Below are 22196 nucleotides of genomic sequence, written 5' to 3'. Positions count from 1 at the left end.
GGCATCAATCATTTTTCTCAGCTCTGCCTCCTTGTCTCCCTGGGCAGTGCCCTCTCTCTTCAGTCTTAACTTCTACAAGTGAGTTGAGAAGGTGTCTTTTCTCTGCTCCGCCCTAGATTTGTTATTTTCGGGTATTAATCCAATCTTTTTCAAGGCTTCCCTGTGCTAAGAGGTTCCTAGTGGTCCTGGACAGCTCTGCCTAGGAGAAGGGTTAGATGTTGAGGTCAGAAGCCAGGAGGACCACACTTGGCTGGCCTGCTCTAATACTTTGAGCCCAGGGAGCAATGCTCGTCTCTGCAGAGTTAGGCACTTGAACGCAGGATGATTAGACCCTGCGACTGGCTGCCTTGGTGGAGGTTGGCTATGTTCCCTCCCAAACCTGCCCCCTTCGTAGAATCATGTGGGAGCATGAGAAGATGAGGGTTTCAGGTTTTGGAACCTGAATAAAAAGCAGCCTGAAGAGACAAACCGCTGGAGCCACCCTTGCTTGTCTGAGGCAGAATTTCTTTCTCCATTTCTAGCTGCAGTGAGAAGCTGAAGCAGGCACAGCATATGGCAGTTGTGTGAGTACAGCTCATTACAGTCTGTAGGAAAATTGGGGTGGGTCAGAGACTGGCAAAACAAAGGTTTTCTGGGGTTATTCCCAGTCCCCCACCTGTAAAATCCTATTTTCAGAATTTTTGAACTTTTAGTTTTGCTCCCACAGGCTGTCTTTTAGTGCCAAAATGCTGTCACAGTGGCCATCTTGGATTTTCTGGTTTCATTTTAAAAGCCCTATCTGCCTTCTCAATTTTGGTTTAAATTGATTGTAATGCACTCTTCAGGTGGTTTAACTCCTATATAATGCCAAGTTTGTACTGGATGAGCACCTGAGGAGCATCCGGGGGGCAGGAGCTATGGGCTTAGCCCCCTCTGGTCCCTCTGCAGGTCATGAGTCACAGAAAGCACGAGAGCTGGATCTCAAAACACTGTCCCTAAACCACAATTACGTGTCGCCAGCGAAATGCTACTGTGTGGAAGTGCCTGACCCTGAGAGGAGGCGATGTTCGGACCGGCAGAGGTCCCCAGAAGGTCCAGGTCAGGTCTTTGACCCCAATTTGTGAATTAATATATACAGCCTACCAAAAATATAAACAAACACCTACAGGATGTCAGCAGGGAAGTACAGAGAGGGGTTACCGCCCTAGGGCAAAGCTGCTTCACAGTCTGTGAAGCTGTAGGAACCAGAGGACTCGGATGATTTGGGGTTGAATCCTATTCCATTGCTCTCCAAGAAAACATCTTCTTTGAAAGATTCTGTTTCACAGTTTGGGGCAGCAAGCCAGGAATCAGTGGCAGCCCTAGACCAGGGAAAAGATCGAACAGTGTGAAGACTTTTCAAACTGTCAGAAGTTATCAGCTTCTTTGTGGGAGTTGGATCTAGAGTCCCCGTAGGTCTTGGCCGATGAGCTTTCGCTGTTATGCAGCGTCAGGTCATAGTTCACATGCTTTCCTTCTCACCCAGAGATTATCAGGATGATAATGGAGCTTTGGGACATGCCAGAAGGTCCCTTAACAGGAATGATGGTGATGGCAAAATTTTATCCTATGGCTTCAGAATTTCAGCAATTGTTTACACCAGCTAAGGTGGATTTGCTGGTAGCACAGGTTACTAAACGGACTTTGCTTCCTAGTGAAGGGGGCATGATCCTGAAGGATATGCAGGATCACACAGAGTGGATTTGGTTGCCCACTCCCGGACCTCTTCTTGGACTCTCCGGAGAAGGTTGCCAAGGTCAGTGAGAGGATGCAAAGACTGTTACAAATTGGAGCCATAGAGCCAGTTCCAGATGCAAACTCAGGCTCAGGGAGATTCTCTATATACTTTGTGCCCAAGACTCAAACGATCAGAGGCCAATCCTAGATCTCAAGGTGGCCAATGCGCCCAGATTCTGGATGGAAACTGTGAGATCAGTTATTGCTTTGGTAGCTCCGGGTGAATTCTTGGCCTCACTGGATCTGACAGAGGCTTACTTGCATATTCCCATATCACAGAAAATTTCTCAGGTTTCATGTGCTAAAGAAGCACTTTCAGTTTGCAGCGCTATCTTTTGGGTTAGCCACTGCACTGTGAACCTTCATCAAAGTAATGGTGGTAGCAGCAACTCACCTGCATAAGGCAAGAATCCAGGGTCATCCTTGGACAATTGGCTGATTAGAGCACCGTCCTTGCTGGACTGCCACCAGGCGGTTGCTCAGGTACTCCAACTGTTACAGTATCTCAGGTGGATTATCAATTTCAGAAAAAAACACTTGGAACCAACTCAGTGTCTGGGAATCCTGTTCAACACAGCAGAGAGCTGAGTGTTATTTCCACAGCCATGCAAACTGAAGCTCAGATTCCAGATCTTAGACTTCTTGGTGAAGCCAGCTCCTATGGCTTGGCATTACCTGCAGGTTTTGGGATCCATGGTGGCGCCCAAAGAGGTGATTCCATAGGTGAGAGCACACCTGCACCCCCTACAGAGCTCACTGCTGGTATATGTTGGTCTCCTCAGTTGGACTCACTCCAGAAGAAGTTAGCCTGGATGATGGAGGCGCGACAGAACTTAAAATGGCTCCAGAGTCATTATACAGAGGCATTCCGCTCCATATAGAGTCGTGGGCGATACTAATGACAGATGCCAGTCTCTATGGCTGGGGTGGTCGTTGTGAGGATCAACCAGTGCAAAGTCAATGACTGCCATTGCAGAGAACATGGTCCATCAACAGTCTGGATTTGAGAGCCATTCGGTTAGCTCTCCGCTTTTTCAAAACGCAGTTGAAAAGCAAAGCAGATAATTCTCGGATAATGATACAGCAGTGGCATATGTCAACAGGCAAGGGGAAACCAAGAGTTGTTCACTGAAGATGGAAGCCAAATTGTTGTTTTGATGGGCATAAATCCAGCTGAAGCAATAACAGCAGCACACGTGGACAAGTCGACTGCCTCAGCAGGATCCAGGGAAACGGGCGTTGTCCTAAACAGCATTCAACTGCATTGTGAGATGCTGGGGGGGGACACCTGATAACAAGAGAGCCCTTCAGTTTTTCAACCAAAGATTTGAGTCAGGAAGCATTAGAATGGACGCTCTCGTGCAACCTTGGTCAACAAAAGAACTGCTCTACATGTTCCTACCATGGCTGATGTTAGGCCGAGTCATTCGCAGAATAGCGACACATTGGGATTGGTAGTCCTCATAGCCCCAGATTGGCTGCATCACCCATGGTACATGGATCTGGTCCACTTACAGCAGGACAACTTTCTCAAACTACCGCTGCATCATGGCATTCTGTTGCAGGTGCCCATAGTATTAGACAATCCGGAATGCTTTGATCTTGTAGCATGGCTATGGAGCGCGCAACCTTAGTGAGGAAAGGATATTCGGAGATGGTGATGTTGACTTTCCTCAGTTCTAGAAAGCCAGTGATGGTGGCGGCCTATGCTAAAGAGTGGAAAAGGTTTCAGTATTGGTGCAAGGATAAGCAGTTGGATCATTTCTAGGCTTCCATTTCTGAGGTCCTCTTGTTCCTGCAGGAAGGATGAGAGAAAGGCTTAGCAGCTGGATCTCTTAAAGTTTAAGTAGCTAGTCTTTCATGTCTCTGGCCCAAAGTAGATAGAGCATCTCTAGTTTCTCATCCAGATGTTTACAGGTTTCCGAAGGAAGCACTGAGGCTCTGCCCTCCGGTGAGGCAGTTTTTTCCAACATGGAATCTTAATACTGTATTACGGGCCCTCAATGAGGCTCCTTATGAACCTTTATCAGAAGCATCTATCATAAATCTAACTGTGAAGACAGTGTTTTGATCTCAATCACTTCAGCTAGGAGGTTGTCCAAGTTGTAGGTATTATCATGCAGAGAGCCTTTTCTTAAGATTCACAGAAGCAGGAGTGTCTTTGTACACCGTGCCTTCCTTTCTGCTAAAGGTGGTTTTGATTTCCATATTAATCAGGAAGTGAGGATACCTGTGTTTCAGCCCACAGGCGAAAAGAAACAAGACAAGATTTTGAGGATACTTCTCCACTACCTTGAGATGATAAATTATTTTAGGCTCTCAGACAATGTTTGTCTTATCTGGCTCTAATCATCATGGAAGAACAGTTTCTAAGGCTTTTATCTCTCAATGAATTCACATGGTGACCTCCTTGGCATACACTGGCTGTGGTAAACAACCGCTATACACTTTGAAAGCTCACTTTTCCAGAAGTGTGGCTTCTTCGTGGGCAGTCCAGGGCAGTGCCGCCAAGCAGTCCACTCTTTATACCTTTACGAAGTTTTACAGAGTGGACGTGTCAACACAAGCGGATGTGGCCTTTGGGTCCTCAGTGCTTGTTGCAGGCTCATCTGTCCCATCTTAGACTCAAGGGACTGCTCTGGTACGTCCCATTCATAAGGAATCATATGCTGCTTGCACAGGAAGAAAGGATTAGGTTCTTACCTTGATAATCCTCTTTCCTGTAGATCAGCATACAATTTCTTATGCCCCACCCTGTCAGAGATAGATACAGTCTGTGTTGAATAATAGTCTGGGTTGAATGGTGTGGCTCGTGGTAGCCAAGAGAAGAAAATTATTGTAAGGCAATAGGTTAAGAGTTCCACTGCTCACTGCATGCTGCTTTCACAGTGCTATACAAGCGATAGTGCTGGTTGCACGCAGGTAGGTAGTGAGTTGGTTTACTGCTTTTTGTTTCAATTGCAGAGCAGAGCAAAGTTAACATTACTGGGGAGTCCCCCAACCCCTCCTTGTTATTTCCTCTCTTAAGAGTTATCGCTTGCTTCGGTACAGATTAAAGAGAGAGAGCACTGCCCAGGGAGACATGGAGGCGGAGCTGAGAAAAACGATTGATGCCTTCTATAATCCAACTCACGAGTTGGGGTACACAACCCATCTGTAAGGAATCATATGCTGTTCTACAGGAAAGAAGATTAATGAGGTAAGAACTTACAATCACTCCGTTATAGTACTTTTCAGGTCCACAACTTTGGACTGCATTGCCTCTACATTGCAAAAAATTGTTTAAAAAGGCATTTTCTTAATTACAAGAAATATTAAGAGCGGGCTTATAAGATTTAAATTTATTGTCCTACCTTATTGTTTTGGTTGTACTGTATATTATTTAAAATTATGCTTAAGTTGCAGTCCACCTAGAATTTTCATATAGTGTGGAATATAAATTTAAAAATAAAATAGCCTTCATGAAGAACAAGTTTCAGAATCTAAGGTTTCTAAGAGCAGATTAGATTTACAGGCACATGTCCCCAGGAAGATGTTGATGCCCTTTTTTTGTAATAATCTTTTTTTCTCTTTATGATTTTAGCTTCATCAGATTGTGTTCAGTCTCACTTAGTCCGCCTCAGCTGTATATGGAAAAAATGATTAGTTTACTATGTATGTTGGTTGATAGCCTTTCCATTAGGTTTCATTTCACGTTGTCAGCTTTTAAATATTCCCATGGATATGAAACATATCAAATGAAGCACGCATAGCTTTGTAAGAAGTTAGGCCATCCTGAATATACTGCCTCTTTATACAATATTTGGGGTAATTCTGTAAAGAAGGAGCTAAAATTTGCATGCCAAATACACACATTAATGGTTAGAATGCTAGCATACACATGTTTATGTGCTCAGTGCCAAGTCTTCCTAAATGCTGTTCTGTACATATGTGTGTGTCTTAAAAGGCATATATTTTACAGGTAGGTGTACACATGGGTGGGGCATACACTTGCATTTGTAACTTATGGAATACTGTAAATTATGCAGGAGCAATTACATCAGCTCTGTGACTGGTGTATATACCCGGTTATGCCTGTAATCTCTAAAGGAAAGTAGGTGTTGATTTTCCTTTATAGCAGGGCTACTCAGTTCCTGTCCTTGAGGTCCATAGGAAGGCCAGGTTTCCAAGAAATACACAATGAATATGCCCGAGAGAAATTTGCACACCAAGGAGACAGTGAATGCAAATCTCTCATGCATATTCATTGTGGATATCTTGAAAGCCTGGCCTGTCTTTGGACCTCAAGGCCTGGAATCAAGCAGCCTTGCTTTACAGAATAAGTGCTTAAGTGTAGGCCAGGGGTCTCAAAGTCCCTCCTTGAGGGCCACAATCCAATCGTGTTTTCAAGATTTCCCCAATGAATATGAATGAGATCTATGTGCATGCACTGCTTTCAATTCATATTCATTGGGGAAATCCTGAAAACCCGACTGGACTGCGGCCCTCAAGGAGGGACTTTGAGATCCCTGGTGTAGGCGTTCTGTTGCTCCTGCTGTTACCCTGCTGTTACGCAATCAGGAAGTGACATCAGGAGGAAAGCCAAAGTCGGCGCGGGCAGCAAGTTGGAGATGCTGCTCAAATTGGGGAAGTTAAAGAGGTATGGGAGAAGGGAAGGGGCAGGGAAAGATCAAGGGAGGGCGGGGGGAACCACCACCCCAGGCACCTCCAGCCCTCGCTAAGCCACTGTCCTCATGTGTAACCTAGACTGTCCTATTTGCAATTTAAAGGGAATTTAAATTTAGTTCATATTTTTCTCAGTAGTTCAAGATGAACAATATTCAGGTACAATAGGTATTTCCCTGTTCCCAGAGGGCTCACAACCTAAGGTCAGCAAATATGACGCAGCCCATTCAGTTCCTATAGGCTGCGCCGTACCTGCCACGCCAGAACTCGCTACTGTGGCTTTGTGAAAGGGGCCCTAAATGTGTACCTGAGGCATTGGAGGTCTAAAGTCACTTGCCCAAGATCACAAGGAGCAGCAGTAGGATTTGAACACTGCTTTCCCTGGCTCTCAAGCCCACTGTTCCATTAGGCTACTCCTTTTTTTCATATCCTCATCTGAGATGGAAAATAACCAAATCCTCCTAATTTTCAAACTGCTTTATATTTCAATAGTTAGTGTCTCTCCTCAGTCATCTCTTTACTACTATTAATTATTTATACACTGTACAGTCACAAAGAAGACAATCCCTGCTCGAAAGAGATAACAATCTACACAGACAAGACAAACAAACAGGATGTCATGTATACAGTTAAGGGGAACAGTTACCGTAATTTGCTGACTGGGTTGGGGGGGCAGTGGGGTATAGGGTTATGGATTGAAGGCTAGATCAAAAAGGTGGGTTTTCAGTCTGCTTTTAAACAAGGTAAGGGAAGGGGCTTGGCAGACAAACTTGGGTAATTTATTCCAGGAATAAGGGGTAGCCACATGAAAGGAACAAAGTCTAGAACTGGCAATGGAGGAGAAGAGTACAGCTAAGAACAGCTTATTTGAGGAATGGAGTTGTCAACCTTCTCACAGGTCATTCTACTTATACCTTCCAAGAGAATTTCAATTTCTCTTGGACTTCTATCAAAAATTTTAATATCTTTCTTAAATACAAGGCTCCAAATTGGATGAAGTAATAGAGTTGTGGAGATTCCTTCATGGTTTTTCCACGTGGTATTCCTATTCCTATATCTCCATAGGAGACCAGGTGCAGGTTCGTTTTGTTATCTCTGTACTATATTGATAATGCATATTCAGTTTGTGATCACTTATAAAGCATTGCACTGCACGATTCCTCACCTTGTATTTACAAATTAGATTTTGTATGAGTTTAATACTTTGTAATCATTTTTGTCAAATTTCATTCCATTTCTTATCATAATCCCCCGATATTCTAATCCTGTCACTTCTCTCAAAATGGCATCATCCACAAATGTTCAGAAAGCACCAGTCAAGACAGTATGGAAAACATGAAACAGCACTTGCCCAATCCACCACAACAATCGATGTGCTTTTTTTTTTTCCCGTACACACAAAGATCATTTATATCGATGGCAATTTTCAATACACTTACATTGCTACAAACTCTTCCATCAGTAGCTTTTATGCCAGTTTCAAGAGTGAAAATATTCAAAATATGAATACCAAAGGAAAGAGTACAGCACAGATGTGTGTCTGCTTTCCTGTGGATACTATCTCCAACTACAACTACTGTAGCTCTGAAAAAACTATCTAGATGCAGAGGGTTTTCCCCTAACCCAGGGGTGTCAAAGTCCCTCCTCGAGGGCCGCAATCCAGTCGGGTTTTCAGGATTTCCCCAATAAATATGCATGAGATCTATTAGCATACAATGAAAGCAGTGCATGCAAATAGATCTCATGCATATTCATTAGAGAAATCCTGAAAACCCGACTGGATTGCGGCCCTCGAGGAGGGACTTTGACACCCCTGCCCTAACCTAACCTCCCATGGAAATGTCTCTAAACAATGCAAGTAAAAATACTTGTCGAGTAGGGAAAAAAAGCAAAGACATTTAGTTGTGTACAAGGTGGGTGATTTTGAGACAAGCAATTTACACAGCTACAATGCTCTTGACCCCTTTAAATCCCTTTGAAATCTGCCCTATGCAGGGATCCGCGACACAATATCGTCACATACTGTATAGCAGATGTGAGAAATACAATTGGCATGCTCTCATGCAATAAAATAAATATCAGCTGATTTTATAGAATAACTAGTCTGGGCTCTTAGTGAGACTCACTTCAGCATTATTGAATAGTTTCATGCACCTCAGGGGATTGTTTTATGAATAATTTCCTTCTAAAATGAGCCAACAGGGGAAAATATTTCTGTTATTACACCTTTTGATGATGAACCACAACCTTGGATAATTTTGGGGGAAAAAAAAGGACTTGCACAGTGCCCAGTTCTACTCAGCAGACTGGTGCTTTGGCAGTGGTGTTACTCTCCAGAGCAGGACTAGTCAATGTTTCAGTGGGGTTGGTACTTTAACCCAGCATGCATTCGACTCCCCAGTGAAGCCGCCTCCCTTCTCTCTGCAGGTTTCTCATCTGAAGACCATATACAGCTGCTAAGTGCACTTCAATAAAAAGTGACCCCATTTACGTACCATTTTGGTGTGTAAAATTAAAGAATACCTAGCACTTGTATGTACCAGCAGAAAGCTGGTGCTATTCTGTAAGGACACGTGTAAATCAAGGGTTCTTAACCCAGTCACTAGGACACACCTAGTATACATGTAGGACACCCCTTATTCCTGGAATAAATTACCCAAGTTTGTCTGCCAAGCCCCTTCCCTTACCTTGTTTAAAAGCAGACTGAAAACCCACCTTTTTGATCTAGCCTTCAATCCATAACCCTATACCCCATTGCCCCCCCAACCCAGTCAGCAAATTACGGTAACTGTTCCCCTTAACTGTATACATGACATCCTGTTTGTTTGTCTTGTAAGTACCAGCAGAAAGCTTATGTGCTATTCTGTAAGGACACGTGTAAATCAAGGGTTCTTAACCCAGTCACTAGGACACACCTAGCCAGTCAGGGTTTCGGAATTCCCTCAAAGAATATGCAAAAGATAGATTTGCATAGAATGGAGGTGCAGCATGCAAATCTATCTCATGCATATTCATTGTAGGTATCCTGAAACCCTGACTGGCTAGGTGTGTCCCAAGGACTGGGTTGAGAATCCCTGGTATAAATGCAACGGGGTGAATATAAGGGCACTTATGTCCATGCTTCAGTCACAGGGCTTACAGATTTACATCAGGTCTATTGAAGGTTTATAAAGTTATTATAACTACCAGACATATGCAGCACTGTACGCAGTCATAAAGGAGACAGTTTCTTCTTGAATGAGCTCACAATCTAATCAATAAAAACAAACAAAAAGGATGCCAGAGTAGGGGTTGCAGTTAGCGGGGATGGTTAAACTGCTGGCTAAGGTGATGAGCAGAAGGGTTATGAGTTGAAGGCTATCTCAAAAAGGTGGGTTTTCAGCCTACTTTTGAGCAAGGGAAGAGATGGGACGCATGGGCTCAGGTAGATTATTCCAAGCATATGGGGCATAAAGATGAAAGGAACAAAGTCTGGAATTGACAGTGGAAAGGGGTACAGATAAAAGCAACTTATCTGAGAAACGGAGTTCTCAGGGAGGTGTGTTTGAAGAAGACAAGAGAGGAAAGATACTGGGGGGCTGCAAAATAAACACTTTTGTAGATTAGTATTAGGATTTTGAACTGTATGCAAAAGGTGGATAGGGAGCCAGTGAAGTAATTTGAAGAGAGGGGTAACATGAGCGTAGCAAGATTGGCAGAAGATAAGTTGTGCAGCAGAGTTTTGTACAGATTACAGGGGCAGAGGTGGTTCAGAGAGAAACCCGTCAGAAGTAAATTGCAGTAGTGTAGGTGTGAGGTTACATGGGTGTGGACAAGAGTTTGGGTAATGTGTTCCAAGAGAAAGGGACACATTTTGCAGATGTTGTAGAGATAGAAGCAACTGGTTTTAGTAGTCTGATGGATGTGCATAGAAAATGAGAGATAGAGTCAAAGGTGACTCCAAGGTTATGAGAAGAGGAGATGGATTGGCCATTGTAGGAAATAGGATACTGGGCTTGATGGACTGTCCCAGTATGGCAATTCTTGTGTTCCAACAGTATTATTTACAGAAATGGAGAATGGAGGGAGCGGAGTGGAGTGGAGGGTTTGGTAGGAAAGAGGAACAGCTTAGTCTTAGACATGTTTAGTTTTCAGGTGGGGCAGAACATCCAGGTAGAAATGTAAGACAAACAGGTGGAGACTTTTGACTGGATTTTTTGGTGTAATCTCGGGAATAGAGAGGTAGATCTGGGAATCATCAACACATAGATGATACTGGAAGCCACAAGAGGAGATCAGGGCACCAAGGGACGAGGTGTAGAGAGAGGAGGGAAGAGGTCCTAAAACAGAACCCTTGGGTACATACACCAACTGCTAGCATGAGCTGGCAGCAGAGGAGGATCCAATATATTTCACAACAGAAAGGAAAATGCAACCCCACGTATGACGGAACAAAGCACAGAAAGTGGGGAAGGGAGTGAACATAATGAGCCGTTGGAACAATGGTAAATTTATTAAAGGAGTTTAAACCATTAAAACATACAATAAAATGATTCAAGCCTAATAAAGAGTCCTTTTTAGCTGGACCCCGACATTGTCCGTGTTTCGGCAACACAGCCTGTATGTGTATTTGCAAGCAGCGCATGGGACCGAGTATTCCTCTTTTTTGCAAGCTATTTAGTTGGTCATACAAGCCTAGAGCAATCCTTTTTAGATTTCCAATGATACCAGCGCCATCTACTGGTGATTACCAGCACACCCCTGATGAAGGCTTTCATTTAGAAGCCGAAACACAGACTGTGTTGGGGTCCAGCTAAAAGGACTCTTATTAGGCTTGAATCATTTTATGTGTACGTTTCAATGGTTTAAACTCAAATAAATTTACCATTGTTCCAGCAGATGAGGATCCACCAACACATACACTGAAGGTGCGATACGAGAGGTAGGAGGAAAGCAAGGAGAGGACAGATTTGTGGAATCCAAGTGAATACAGTGTATCAAGTAATAAGCAGTGATTAACAGTATCTAAAACAACAAGCAGATAAAGAAGGATGAGGACTTTAAATGGCCAGGAACAAGGTACTGCAGACTTTGGTATGGGCTATCTCTGTGGAATGTAGAGGGCGAAAGCCAGACTTTAGAAGATCAAATGTTGGATGAGATGAAAGGAAGTTAAGGGCAGAGATAGCGGGGTAGAACGTTCAAGTAGTCTGGAAAGGAATGTAAGAAGGGGTGACAGGGCGATATTGGAGGGGCAGGTGGGATCCAGTAAGGGTGTTTTTGAGAAGAGCTTAAACCACCGCATGTTTGAAAGCATTGGGAACAGTTGCAGTGGAAATGGATAGGTTGAGGATATCACGGTTCATAGACAACGGCGCGAAAGACAAAAGCGCGCGCCGACAATTGAGTGCAGTGCGAGCCGCCGCGCCGCTCTAAATTACATTTTTTAGGGGCTCCGACGGGGTTTTTGTTGAGGAACCCCCCCAGTTTACTTAATAAGCATCGCGCCGGCGTTATGGGGGGTTTGGGGGGTTGTAACCCTCCACATTTTACTGTAAACTGAACTTTTTCCCTAAAAACAGGGAAAAAGTGAAGTTTCAGTAAAATGTGGGGGGTTACAACCCCCCACACCCCCCCCCAACACGGCGCGATGTCTATTAAGTAAAGTGGGGGGGTTCCCCCCCCGTTGGAGCGCCTAAAAATAGTAATTTAGAGCGGCGCAGCGGCGCGCAATTGTCTGGGCGCACCTTTGACCTGACACCGGATATCACAGATAGCAGGGATAACAGATGCTTTGGTGCTGTGTTAAGCTACCACTGTATACCGGAATCCAAGCGTCCAGACACCCTTCTAAAATAGGCTTTCATCACGCGGCATCAGGGTGCCTAAAAGGAGGTGCCTGCTTAATGTCAACAGCAGTAGCAGAGCACTTCATGATGCCAACTCACTCCCCTCCATGAAAGGCGTAGCAAGAACCAGAAACTGGCTATAAGCACCCGTGTTGCAAATTGGATGAAACTCAGCTGCAGCAGGAGCCTTAGGAAAGAAGACTGACGAAGATTCAATTTATACCCTACTAATCAAACAAGTACCCTCCTAGACCTTAAAATAGGAGGAGCTATATAAATATTCTCAGCTGAAAATACATCTGCAATTCATTTGCAGAGATTTAGGAGGCCGATTTTGAAGGGATGCACAGCACTTAAATGTAGACACTGCATACAGAAGTCTGTCATTTAAATATGTAGAATGGTACAGACACGTGGATTTAAAGGAAAATGTGTTTACGGAGTAGTTTGGACAAGCTAAAAAAAAAAAAAATGTACATGTATTTGCCATTCTACAATAGGAACAAATATATAGTTTTAAAAATGCCCTAGTCCGCTTTTTAAGTTCTTGCCAAAATGTATGCATGCCTCAGAGGAAGCACAAAAGGGTGATCAAGGGAGCAGTTGTGCTTGCCCCTCCCCTCCCCAGTATTTTATTCATTCTCAAAGTGTGAAATCTCTGCTAACTGGGGCTTTGTTCACTAATTATCGGCACTTTTTTCTGGGACACAGGTTTTCTGCAGCAACTCTTGCTATTAAATACAGACTTGCCAAGAGAAGCCGCTCTTTTTCTGGACATGTAGCTTTCTGAATCTGTGCTCCTGCTTTATGTGCCAGCAATACGTGGGTGTGTGTCAGCATTTTATACCCATTATACAGAGGCTCTGCCTTCAGTGGGGGCTATTTGTAAAATATTTGGGGGAGTGCTGAACGCTCCAACCTGGACATTCCAATTCTTACTTAAACATCCTAAATTTAGGAGCCGAACTTCTAAAGTGTATAAGCTGTCTTTAATTGCATGTCCTCCAGGGAGCTTTTTCTAAATTATCTTTTCTTCAACACTACTTACTACCAAGTTGGAGCTTCTGTTTAAAGCAAAACTAATCATATTGCGAGACAATGCAGTGAAAACCCAAGAAGGAGGAATATCATAATTAAAAACCTTAACAAAACTTGTAAAACTATTAACTAAGCACACACAGAGGGAAAAAAAAAGTCACCATTCTTTGCAATACATTATGGATATAAAATATATAGCCCTAGATTTAGGAAAACTAAACTTTTAAGTGACTGATGGAAAATAAAATAAAACTCTTTGGAAATTGCCCCTGTTCTGGACCCACCTGCTGTGCCATTAACAAAAGCAAAACAAGGAGAAAAGTTTTTTGAATTGCAGAATGCAGATTTCCCTAAACAATACACAAGTTTCCCCTTGAGGGCTAACCAAGCAGAACAGGTTTTCATAATTGTGGAAGAATAGGCAATTATTCTTTTTGGAAAAAAAAACCCAAAACTTTCTGTAGGTATTAAAAATGTTTACTATGCATCTTAGACAACAGTCGAACAAACGTCACTTTGTTGTTTATGTTATCTTAATGCTGTGTCCTGTACACTTGGGTTGTATTCTGGTCCAAGTTGATTTAAATAAAATTTATTTAAAAAAAAAAATGTTTACCCTTTCGTAAGCGTTATTTTGCTTAAGATTAAAAAAAAAAAAGTTTTTTTTTAATGAGTTCTGTTTTAGTAAATTCACACAAACTCTGCAGGCAAGACAAACTAATGAATCAGTCAGACTTTGAAAAGCATCTCTGGATTATTATGAAGCTGTTCCTTTTGGGAGACTTCTCTCTTTTTAGCAAGACAAGGCTTACTGTTCCTTTGAGACACTGCTAAGCAATCAGCGCTCAATCCCTGTCTAAAGGTCCCTTTAGTGGACGTCAGAATACACGCCATTAATGACAGCCAGAACAGTCCATTAGCACATTGTGTTCCCATTTGAGGTGGAAATTTTCTCTTTTTAGTATATTGGTGCCAGATATCAGCAGTGCCCTCCTTTCCTCCATTACCCTCAAAATGGCTTTCGCTATTTAATCACTTCTGTAGAGTCATCTGCAAGCAGAATTACTGGCTGCAAACTATGTAACATGTCAGAAGGAGAAGCTGGTATGACTAATCAGCCGACTCCTGCCAAAAAGAAAAAGAAAAAAAAAAAAAAGCCCACCTTGCTGTTTTCCCAAAATGAAAAGCTAGAACAATCCTAATCAAAAATAGCCCATGACCCTCTGTGCTCTAAATGATACCTTTGGGTTCACACTAGATTGCAAATTACTCTAAGGCATGCAGTCAAATATGTTTGATCTATAATGTCTGTGGAACAAAAACTTCTCAACTAATCAAGTCTCACACACATGGCAAAATAAACTGTCTATTGTAACTTCCCGGGTAACTGCCCCAACCTCTTGCAATGTAATCCAACCTCGAACTGAACAGGTAAAGGCGGAATAGAAAACCTGAGTAACATGACATGGCAAGACCGATGCAGAATTCACATTTGGTCCTCGGTCAGCAGACACACTGTGTATTAGCACAGTGTTCTTGACTTCCCAGAGTCGGGAGGCAGCAGAAAAGGGGCAGAGCGAGCTTTCTGAAATCATCAATGTAGAGATACAGCCAGCGATACCCTGGGAGGAAAAGAGTAACATCCGAGACTATGTATGAAAAGCGACAAGCAATGGCCTTCTACACATGATGCGTGGGCCTACCTGTGGAGTCCGGCTGGGCGGTGTGCTTAGCAGAGGCGCCGGACCCATGGCCGATGCTGCATTCAGGCTCCTTTCCCTTTCATCCTGGTAAATGCGATCTCGCTCGGCTTCAGGCAGCTGCAGGAAGTTCTGCATTGCGCGGAGGTTCACCAGTAAAGACTGTGATGCCGTTTTGGGGTCCTCTTCCTTTCGGAGGATTTCTGAGAGCAAGCCCTGTGTGGAAGGGGAACACAGAAGCGTTGGCCTGTGTCGTCTTTTGTGACAAGTGCTGTGCAGACCCATTGCTAAGCGTTCCCTTTCCTTCCCTGCTATGCGAAGTAAATGAACAGTCAAAAAAGCCATTAATCCCGCACAGGAGTATATTAGTGATGATTATGGGAGTTCAAAAAAAGAGCTTCACTTGTACTCTTAATTTTATTAAGCATCTGCTTTGCATACAACATAATCCGAATCTGCTTAATTGATCCCACTTCCTTTTACTGGCTTAACTTGCCATCAAATCTGTCAGAAGGAGACAAGTGTGAGAAGCTCAGACTAAGTGAAATCCACAGAGCGGAGAATGAGATTGTGTCGTTCTCATGCTGGTTAGACAATGACTGAAGCAGTGCATCAAATCAATCTATAAACATGAAGATGGCGTTTTCAGAAGCTTAGGCAGTGCCTCCAACACATGCACACAAAATGACTCTCAATGGATTTCACTCGCATCTCACTCTTGGGGCACTTTTTCATTGACTTAGACCCACGGTTACTATATACATTTCCCAGACTCTCCCTCTACAAATGTTGAAGGAATAAATAAATATTAATTGAGCCTTTTTTTTTTTCTAGTTTAATGCCAAAATAAAATTGATCAAGATCATCTAATCATACTGATGTGCCATCCTGCTGCATGCCTCACTTAGATTTGAAGCTGGGATTACCAATACTAGAGAAAAAAAAGACTTCACTGTGTCTGGAATGGAAGCAATGGGTAAATAAAATTCACTCCTCTACCTTGCTCCCTAAACTCACACACTTTGGGAGGAGTGTGTGGCGCAGTGGTTGAAGCTACAGCCTCAGCACCCTGGGGTTGTGGGTTCAAATCCAGCGCTGCTCCTTGTGATCCTGGGCAAGTCACTTTAATCCTCCATAGCCCCAGATAGATTATGAGCCCACCGGGACAGATAGGGAAAATGCTTGAGTACCTGATTGTTAAACCGCTTAGATAACCTTGATAGGCGGTATATAAAAACCTAATAAACTTGAACTTGAAAAAAACCTTCCCAGTTCAGTCTGACAGGAAAAGCCTTTTTTTTTTTTTTTTAACCATTTTTCCTTTCCAAGATGCCCATTTATTGCAAGCACTCTGGGCCTGCTAATTTGATAAGACACCTGACATACCGTCAGGAAAAGTACCCTGTGACCATGCTATATTGCTCTATTCTTCTTTTTTCGATTTCTGCTAAGGGATTTAGACAAAGTCCAGGTAAGTTTATAAAAACATATTCTTGGTTCGATGCTATTATGACTGTACTGTATGTAGAAGAGTTACATGTCTCGAAAACACTCTGGAGCCCTCTGGTATAGAGTCTGATGTGCAATGGACAAAACCTTGAATTGAACCCTTTGCTGCACTGGAAGCCAATGCCACTGCTTCAAGATTGGCCTCCGAGCCACACCAGTAATTAATCGTGCTGCAGAGTTCATCAGCACCCGTAGTGCTTTGCATTTTGTCTTTGTTATTCCAAGATAAAGTGCATTGTAGTAATCTAACTTGCCCAAAATGAACATCTGTACCACAAGTGCGGAAGTCATACAGATATCTATAGAGCTAAATTATTTACAAAAGTATCAAATGTTGGCACTTTTATATATAGCTCAACTGCCCCGTTTATACCAGATTTTTGAGTGATCAGGTGAGACGTAGATGCTGCCGGTATAGTGGCAGAGAACTGACATTTCTATGTTTAATTTTATGTATGGGGGAAATTCTGTAACAAGATGCCTTCATGTGGGATCTCAAAGTCCTTCCTTGAGGGCCGCAATCCAGTCGGGTTTTCAGGATTTCCCCAATGAATATGCATTGAAAGCAGTGATGCACATAGATCACATGCATATTCATTGGGGAAATCCTGAAAACCCGACTGGATTATGGCCCTCAAGGAGAGACTTTGAGATACCTGAGAAATGAAACTTCCCAATGCTGCACAGGATGTGCCTATTCTATAACTTCTTATATCTGAGGCTAAATTGACTCAGTTAAACAACTAATTCAGTAATTCCTTCAGTAAAGCCAGTTGAACCAAATACAGTTCTACTATATTTTATAGTTAGGTTCTTCAGATTGATGCTGGAGTATATTCCTCCTTTAAAGCCCACATCCTCGCTGATCCTTCATTAATTTAATTAATTTTACGTCTTTATTATTTATTTCTCAAAAACCTTTCACTTGTTTTTCAAAATATTTTATATATGTATATTTAAAAAAAGACCTAAAACTTATCTTGAGTTGTGTTCAAAGTTTAACAACACCCCTCCTGCCATGAATCTGTTTCACCCACTTCATTAATTGAATTAATTGAATTACTTCAGGGCCAAGGTGCAGCTCCAAATGGCATGGCTTCTATCTCTTACATTTTGAAATGCAAGAGATAGAAGCAATGCCATTTTGTACTGTACCTCGGCCCTGAAGTAATTCAACTAATTCAATTAATAAAGTAATTCAATTAATGAAGGATCAGTGAGGACGCGGGCTGTAAAGGAAGAATATACTCCAGCAGCGACCTGACGATCCTAACTAACTATAAAATAGAGTAGAATTGTATTTGGCTCAACTGGCCTATTCTATTACAGCATCTGTCATAGAATGCTAGCTAGCATAAACCATTTAGGACAGGTCAAATGCCGGGTGTAAATGGGTGTGCCTAAGCAAGCAACGGGGGGGGGGGGGGGGGGGGAATCCTCTCCAGATTAGCAGTAGCTCTTTAGAAATCGACTTACTAAGATATTTTTTCCCTCTTTTGTGCTTGTGGGCAAAGAAACTTTAGAAAATCAGCTCCTGATAATCAACCACAGAAGTCAATAGTCTCTCTTTCCAAAGCATGCTGTCAGCTTTCTGACAACACCCTCTCTCTAGATAGTTGAAGCAAAGAGACAATTGCCTCTTTGTTTCACCTATCATCATAGACTGGGTCTCTCTCATACCCCCTTCCCAAAGCTATCATTTGTCTATCTTTCTTGTGCCCTCCTAGCCTTCGCCTGTTTCTGTCTCGCTCTTGACTTCTTATTCATTTATTGAGAGCCTCATCGCTGTGCACATGGCCAAGAGAAGCAGTTTGACACATTACTGCTGAAGGGAAAAAAATTTGGAGGGGTTTGAAATCCCAGGCACCAGGATGCAATTTCTAGGCATCATGTTAACCTGGCACCCAGGATTTGTCAAGACTGTGTTACACTGCATTTTATCCTATGTTATTTAATATTGCAATTGTCACTTGTTTGATTTTGTCCAATTGTACTGTTTTGCATGCTCTGGACAGCAAAAGAATGGATTATGAATCCTAAATTAAAATTTAAAAATCATCATAAGCACACAGCAAAAATAACAATGGAATGGCTCAGCAAGAATAAAGTGAAAGTGAACTGTGCTGAAGAAATTCAGTGAAAGCCCATTACCTGAATCCAGTAGAAAAATCTGTGGCACTGTAGTTCACAGATGATCCACCGTTAAGATGAAAGAGCTTCAGCTATTATGCCAAGAAAAATGGGCAAAAACTGCACCATTCCAATGAACAAAGTTGATAGAATGGGAAGGCTATTATTGCTGCAACAGGGGCTCCCACTAAATATTGTGCCAAGGGCTGTGAAGATTTATGCAAATCGAGAAATTTTTATTTCTTCATTTTTGAATATTTCTATAAACGTTCTTTGATATGGGAAGTGTAGCATGCTGTACTGGTCAGTGAAAAATCCCTGTTCTAATGCATTTGGACTTGTGTATTTTAGAAAGCAGAATGCACATGAGTTTAAAGACTTTTACGAGGCCTTGTATATTTAGGTAAGAAGATGTCTCTATAAGGACACATAGGAAATACACACTTGAAATCTGCTTGAGCGCAAACACATTTTTATCTATGATGCTGCTCAAATATTTTTAAATGACATATAGGAACAGATTCAAAACAGTACAAGATTGTTTTTAATCCTTTCTCAGCTGTAATACAGAAACAAAACAGGCAGGTAAATCTGGGATAGCAAGAGCGCAGAATTCAGTGGCTGTCCATGCTGCCTCTGACATAAAGCAGAGAACATTACAGAGATATGAACACCATTCCTTCCTTCCATATCTCTCCGAAACGTTTCCAGCAGACCAGGTGCTAGAGATGTGATGACATACCTTCCTGCCAGGGTTGGTGCTAGCACTTTTATATAGGGTTGCATTATAAAATGCTCCATTTACTAGACAGCATGAGTATTAACACAAGTGTAAACATGCCTCAAAAGGATATTCAGGTTCATGCAGCCACCTAACACACACGTCGCAGCTGATTTAAATAAAAAATATAATAAATAAATGCTTTCTAAGTATTTATAGTCTGGCAATCTCACAGAGATCCACAGCAAATGAGATAAGCAGCAAAATATGCAAAAGCACCTCATCATCCATTAGCACAAGGAAACCAGATGCGTTAACATGGAAATCAAACACAATTTCAGAGGTGTAGTCAACTTTCTAAGCCAATGCCACCAGTAGCTCACACATTACTCTATAATAGTAATGCCTGATTCAAGGGAAAAAAATTTCAATTCAATTCAATTTGGCCTATTGAATCCATTTTTCGCTTCAATTCAATTTACTTTTCCCGCCCAATCGGGCATTTTTTTTTCAAACATCCTGGCAGGTTTATTTTGTAGCCTCTTCACCCACCCCACCCCCACACCCCTTTGCCCTCTCCAACCCCACCCTGATGCTGTGGTGTAAACAAAATAAACAAACAAAAAAGACTTCCTCTCTCTTTTAGGTCCTAGCTCACACTTGCTAACACCAGCTCTGGCAGGATACACATTTCAAATTCTGACATATTATAATCACAAAATAGAAAATAAAACTATTTTTTCTACCTTTTGTTATCTTATCATTTCATCAATCAAATCATGTTGATCTCAGGCTCTGGATTCTGTTTGTCTTCTGTTAACTCACTCGCCAGGGTCTCCTGCCCATTTGACATTTTCTTCTTTCTCCATGCTCACCATCCATCTTCCATCTCTGTATCCTCCCTTCCAATTCCATATCCAACATTTCTGTTTCTTTCCTACTGCCTACCATCTCTCTCTCTCCCCTCCCTGCCTTGTGCCCTGGGTCAAACCTCTCTATTCCCCTCCATGCAGCATCTCTCCCTTCCTCCTCTCCATTATCGTGTGCAACATTTGTTTCTCTCTCCCTGTGCAACATCTATCCCTGCCCTCCACCCTAGGCCCAACATTTCTCCATTCATATCTCCCTCCTCTCCACCATATTCAGGATTTATCCTGCCACTCCTTTTCCCTTTGTTACATCTCCCCCTTCTTCTTCTCCATGTCCAACAATTCTTCCTGTCCTCTCTCCCCCCACGTTCAGCAGCCTTCCATCCCTCTGTGCATCAGCTTACCATCCTTCCTATCCTCCTGTGCAGCACTTCCCGATGCGGTAGAGGGAAGGCCCCAGCGCTGACTCTGCTGACAAGCCACTACCACCACTGCTGTTGCTTTAGGAGGCCTGGAGGTATGTCAGGTTGCACCGGGGAATGGAGGGAGAGTTGATCACTGAATCAGTGAGTCCAATTTTTTTTTTTTTTTTTTTTAAACAAATCTATTTGAATCGGCAAATTAGGCAGCACTATTCTACACACCACTGAGCACTTTTCATTCCTTAGTAAAGCTTAGGCTACCTTGTCTATCGGCACACACATGAACATTGGTGTGCTAATGCTGATTTTTAACATGGCTTACTATATAGATAGGGTTTCCATATGGCTCCAGAAAAAGGAGACATCCGGGTTTTACTTCCATTGAAAGTAATCCGTCTTCCTTTTTTTCTGGAGCCATATGGTAACCCTACATATATTGTAGATCACAAAGTGGATCTGAATGAATGGCATCACATACACTCAAATTAGTACTAGCTAGTGATCTATTTTCTACAGTTTGCTGTCACATACAATTCATAGGTCAGGATACAGCTGGCCCTTGATTGCTTGGAAGTATTGCCTTAGGCTAATTGTTTCCCTCTTTCCACCTTCAGGCTGTCTTCCAGATTCACTTGAAACCAGGGCTGGAATAAAGGATAAGCAAAGTAGGCACCTGTCATGTACTTAGATAATTCTGAGGGTGGAGAGAGGGGGCAAGGTCTGATGACCCGATGACATCATCTCATGTAGCCATCTCATTGTCCTGCACTTGCAGCAACGTGTTGGGAGTGGATGCCGTCAACATCCATCATTTATCGTTTTCTCGAGACTCACGGCATAGCAAAGAAGACTAACTGGCGGTTGCTCTTGAAAGGAAGAGGAGGACTCTATGCTTTCGAGTCTTCTGCTATAAACTGCTAGTGCCACAGCAGAATGCAGGGCTGCATACTGCACACTGAACAGCCTGAATGCAGCAGATATGGCCCATGTCAGGTCTCAAGAGAGAGGAGGCGTAAGAGAAGTTACTACCTCTTGGATCCATGCATGTGGCTGAGCCACATGGGAGTGAGCTAAGCAGAAAAGAGTTGCTTGCTATAGAAGCCAGGAGGTAGCAGGTATGAAGTGGACAAAGGGACCAACTTAGGGCAAACAAAAGAGAGCTGGAGGGTAGTTTGAATCTGGGCACAGGGGCTAAGAGACCTTTAATTTTGGAAGAAGAAAGGATTTGAGCTGTGGGGGGCTGGCTAGAGTGATCTGAGGGGGGTACTAAGCCTCGGGTGGGGAAACTTGATATGGAGGGGGATACTAAGCCTTGGAAGGGGCAGGAGTGATCTTAAGGTAGGGGATAGTAAGGTGGAAGGGAGTCAAAAGAAATAAGTAAAAGCCATGAATTCCAGAGGACCTGGATTTTAACTAGTCAGCCACGTCCTTGGATCTTCTCCTCTGCCACCCTGGTTAGGCTCTGCTCTGCCCTGGCCAGATCCTCTGCTCTGCTGTCTTGCCTCAGAAGGTAGGGATTTTTTTTCTTCACAGTGTGAGTGTTAACTTGTGGTCAAGTC

The 22196-nt window shown here is 42.8% G+C and overlaps 1 protein-coding gene across 3 annotated transcripts in view; it reads right to left on the bottom strand.

Annotated features, from left to right (window-relative positions):
• The window catches only part of SATB1 (SATB homeobox 1), a 265946-nt gene that overhangs the window by 125312 nt on the left and 118438 nt on the right, over positions 1 to 22196 (bottom strand). For 2 of the 3 annotated variants that reach the window (XM_033930676.1, XM_033930675.1), the window contains exon 8: positions 14990 to 15202. The exons of the other annotated variant lie outside the window; for it this stretch is intronic. In XM_033930676.1, coding sequence (XP_033786567.1) covers positions 14990 to 15202 — 213 coding nt within the window. The remainder of the gene's footprint in view (positions 1 to 14989; positions 15203 to 22196) is intronic. 3 annotated transcript variants of the gene reach the window in all.

Source organism: Geotrypetes seraphini, chromosome 2 (assembly GCF_902459505.1).
Source record: "Geotrypetes seraphini chromosome 2, aGeoSer1.1, whole genome shotgun sequence".
Taxonomy (NCBI): domain Eukaryota; kingdom Metazoa; phylum Chordata; class Amphibia; order Gymnophiona; family Dermophiidae; genus Geotrypetes; species Geotrypetes seraphini.
The sequence above is the reverse complement of the archived record's forward strand: the minus strand, read 5'-3'. Positions and strand labels throughout refer to the sequence as shown.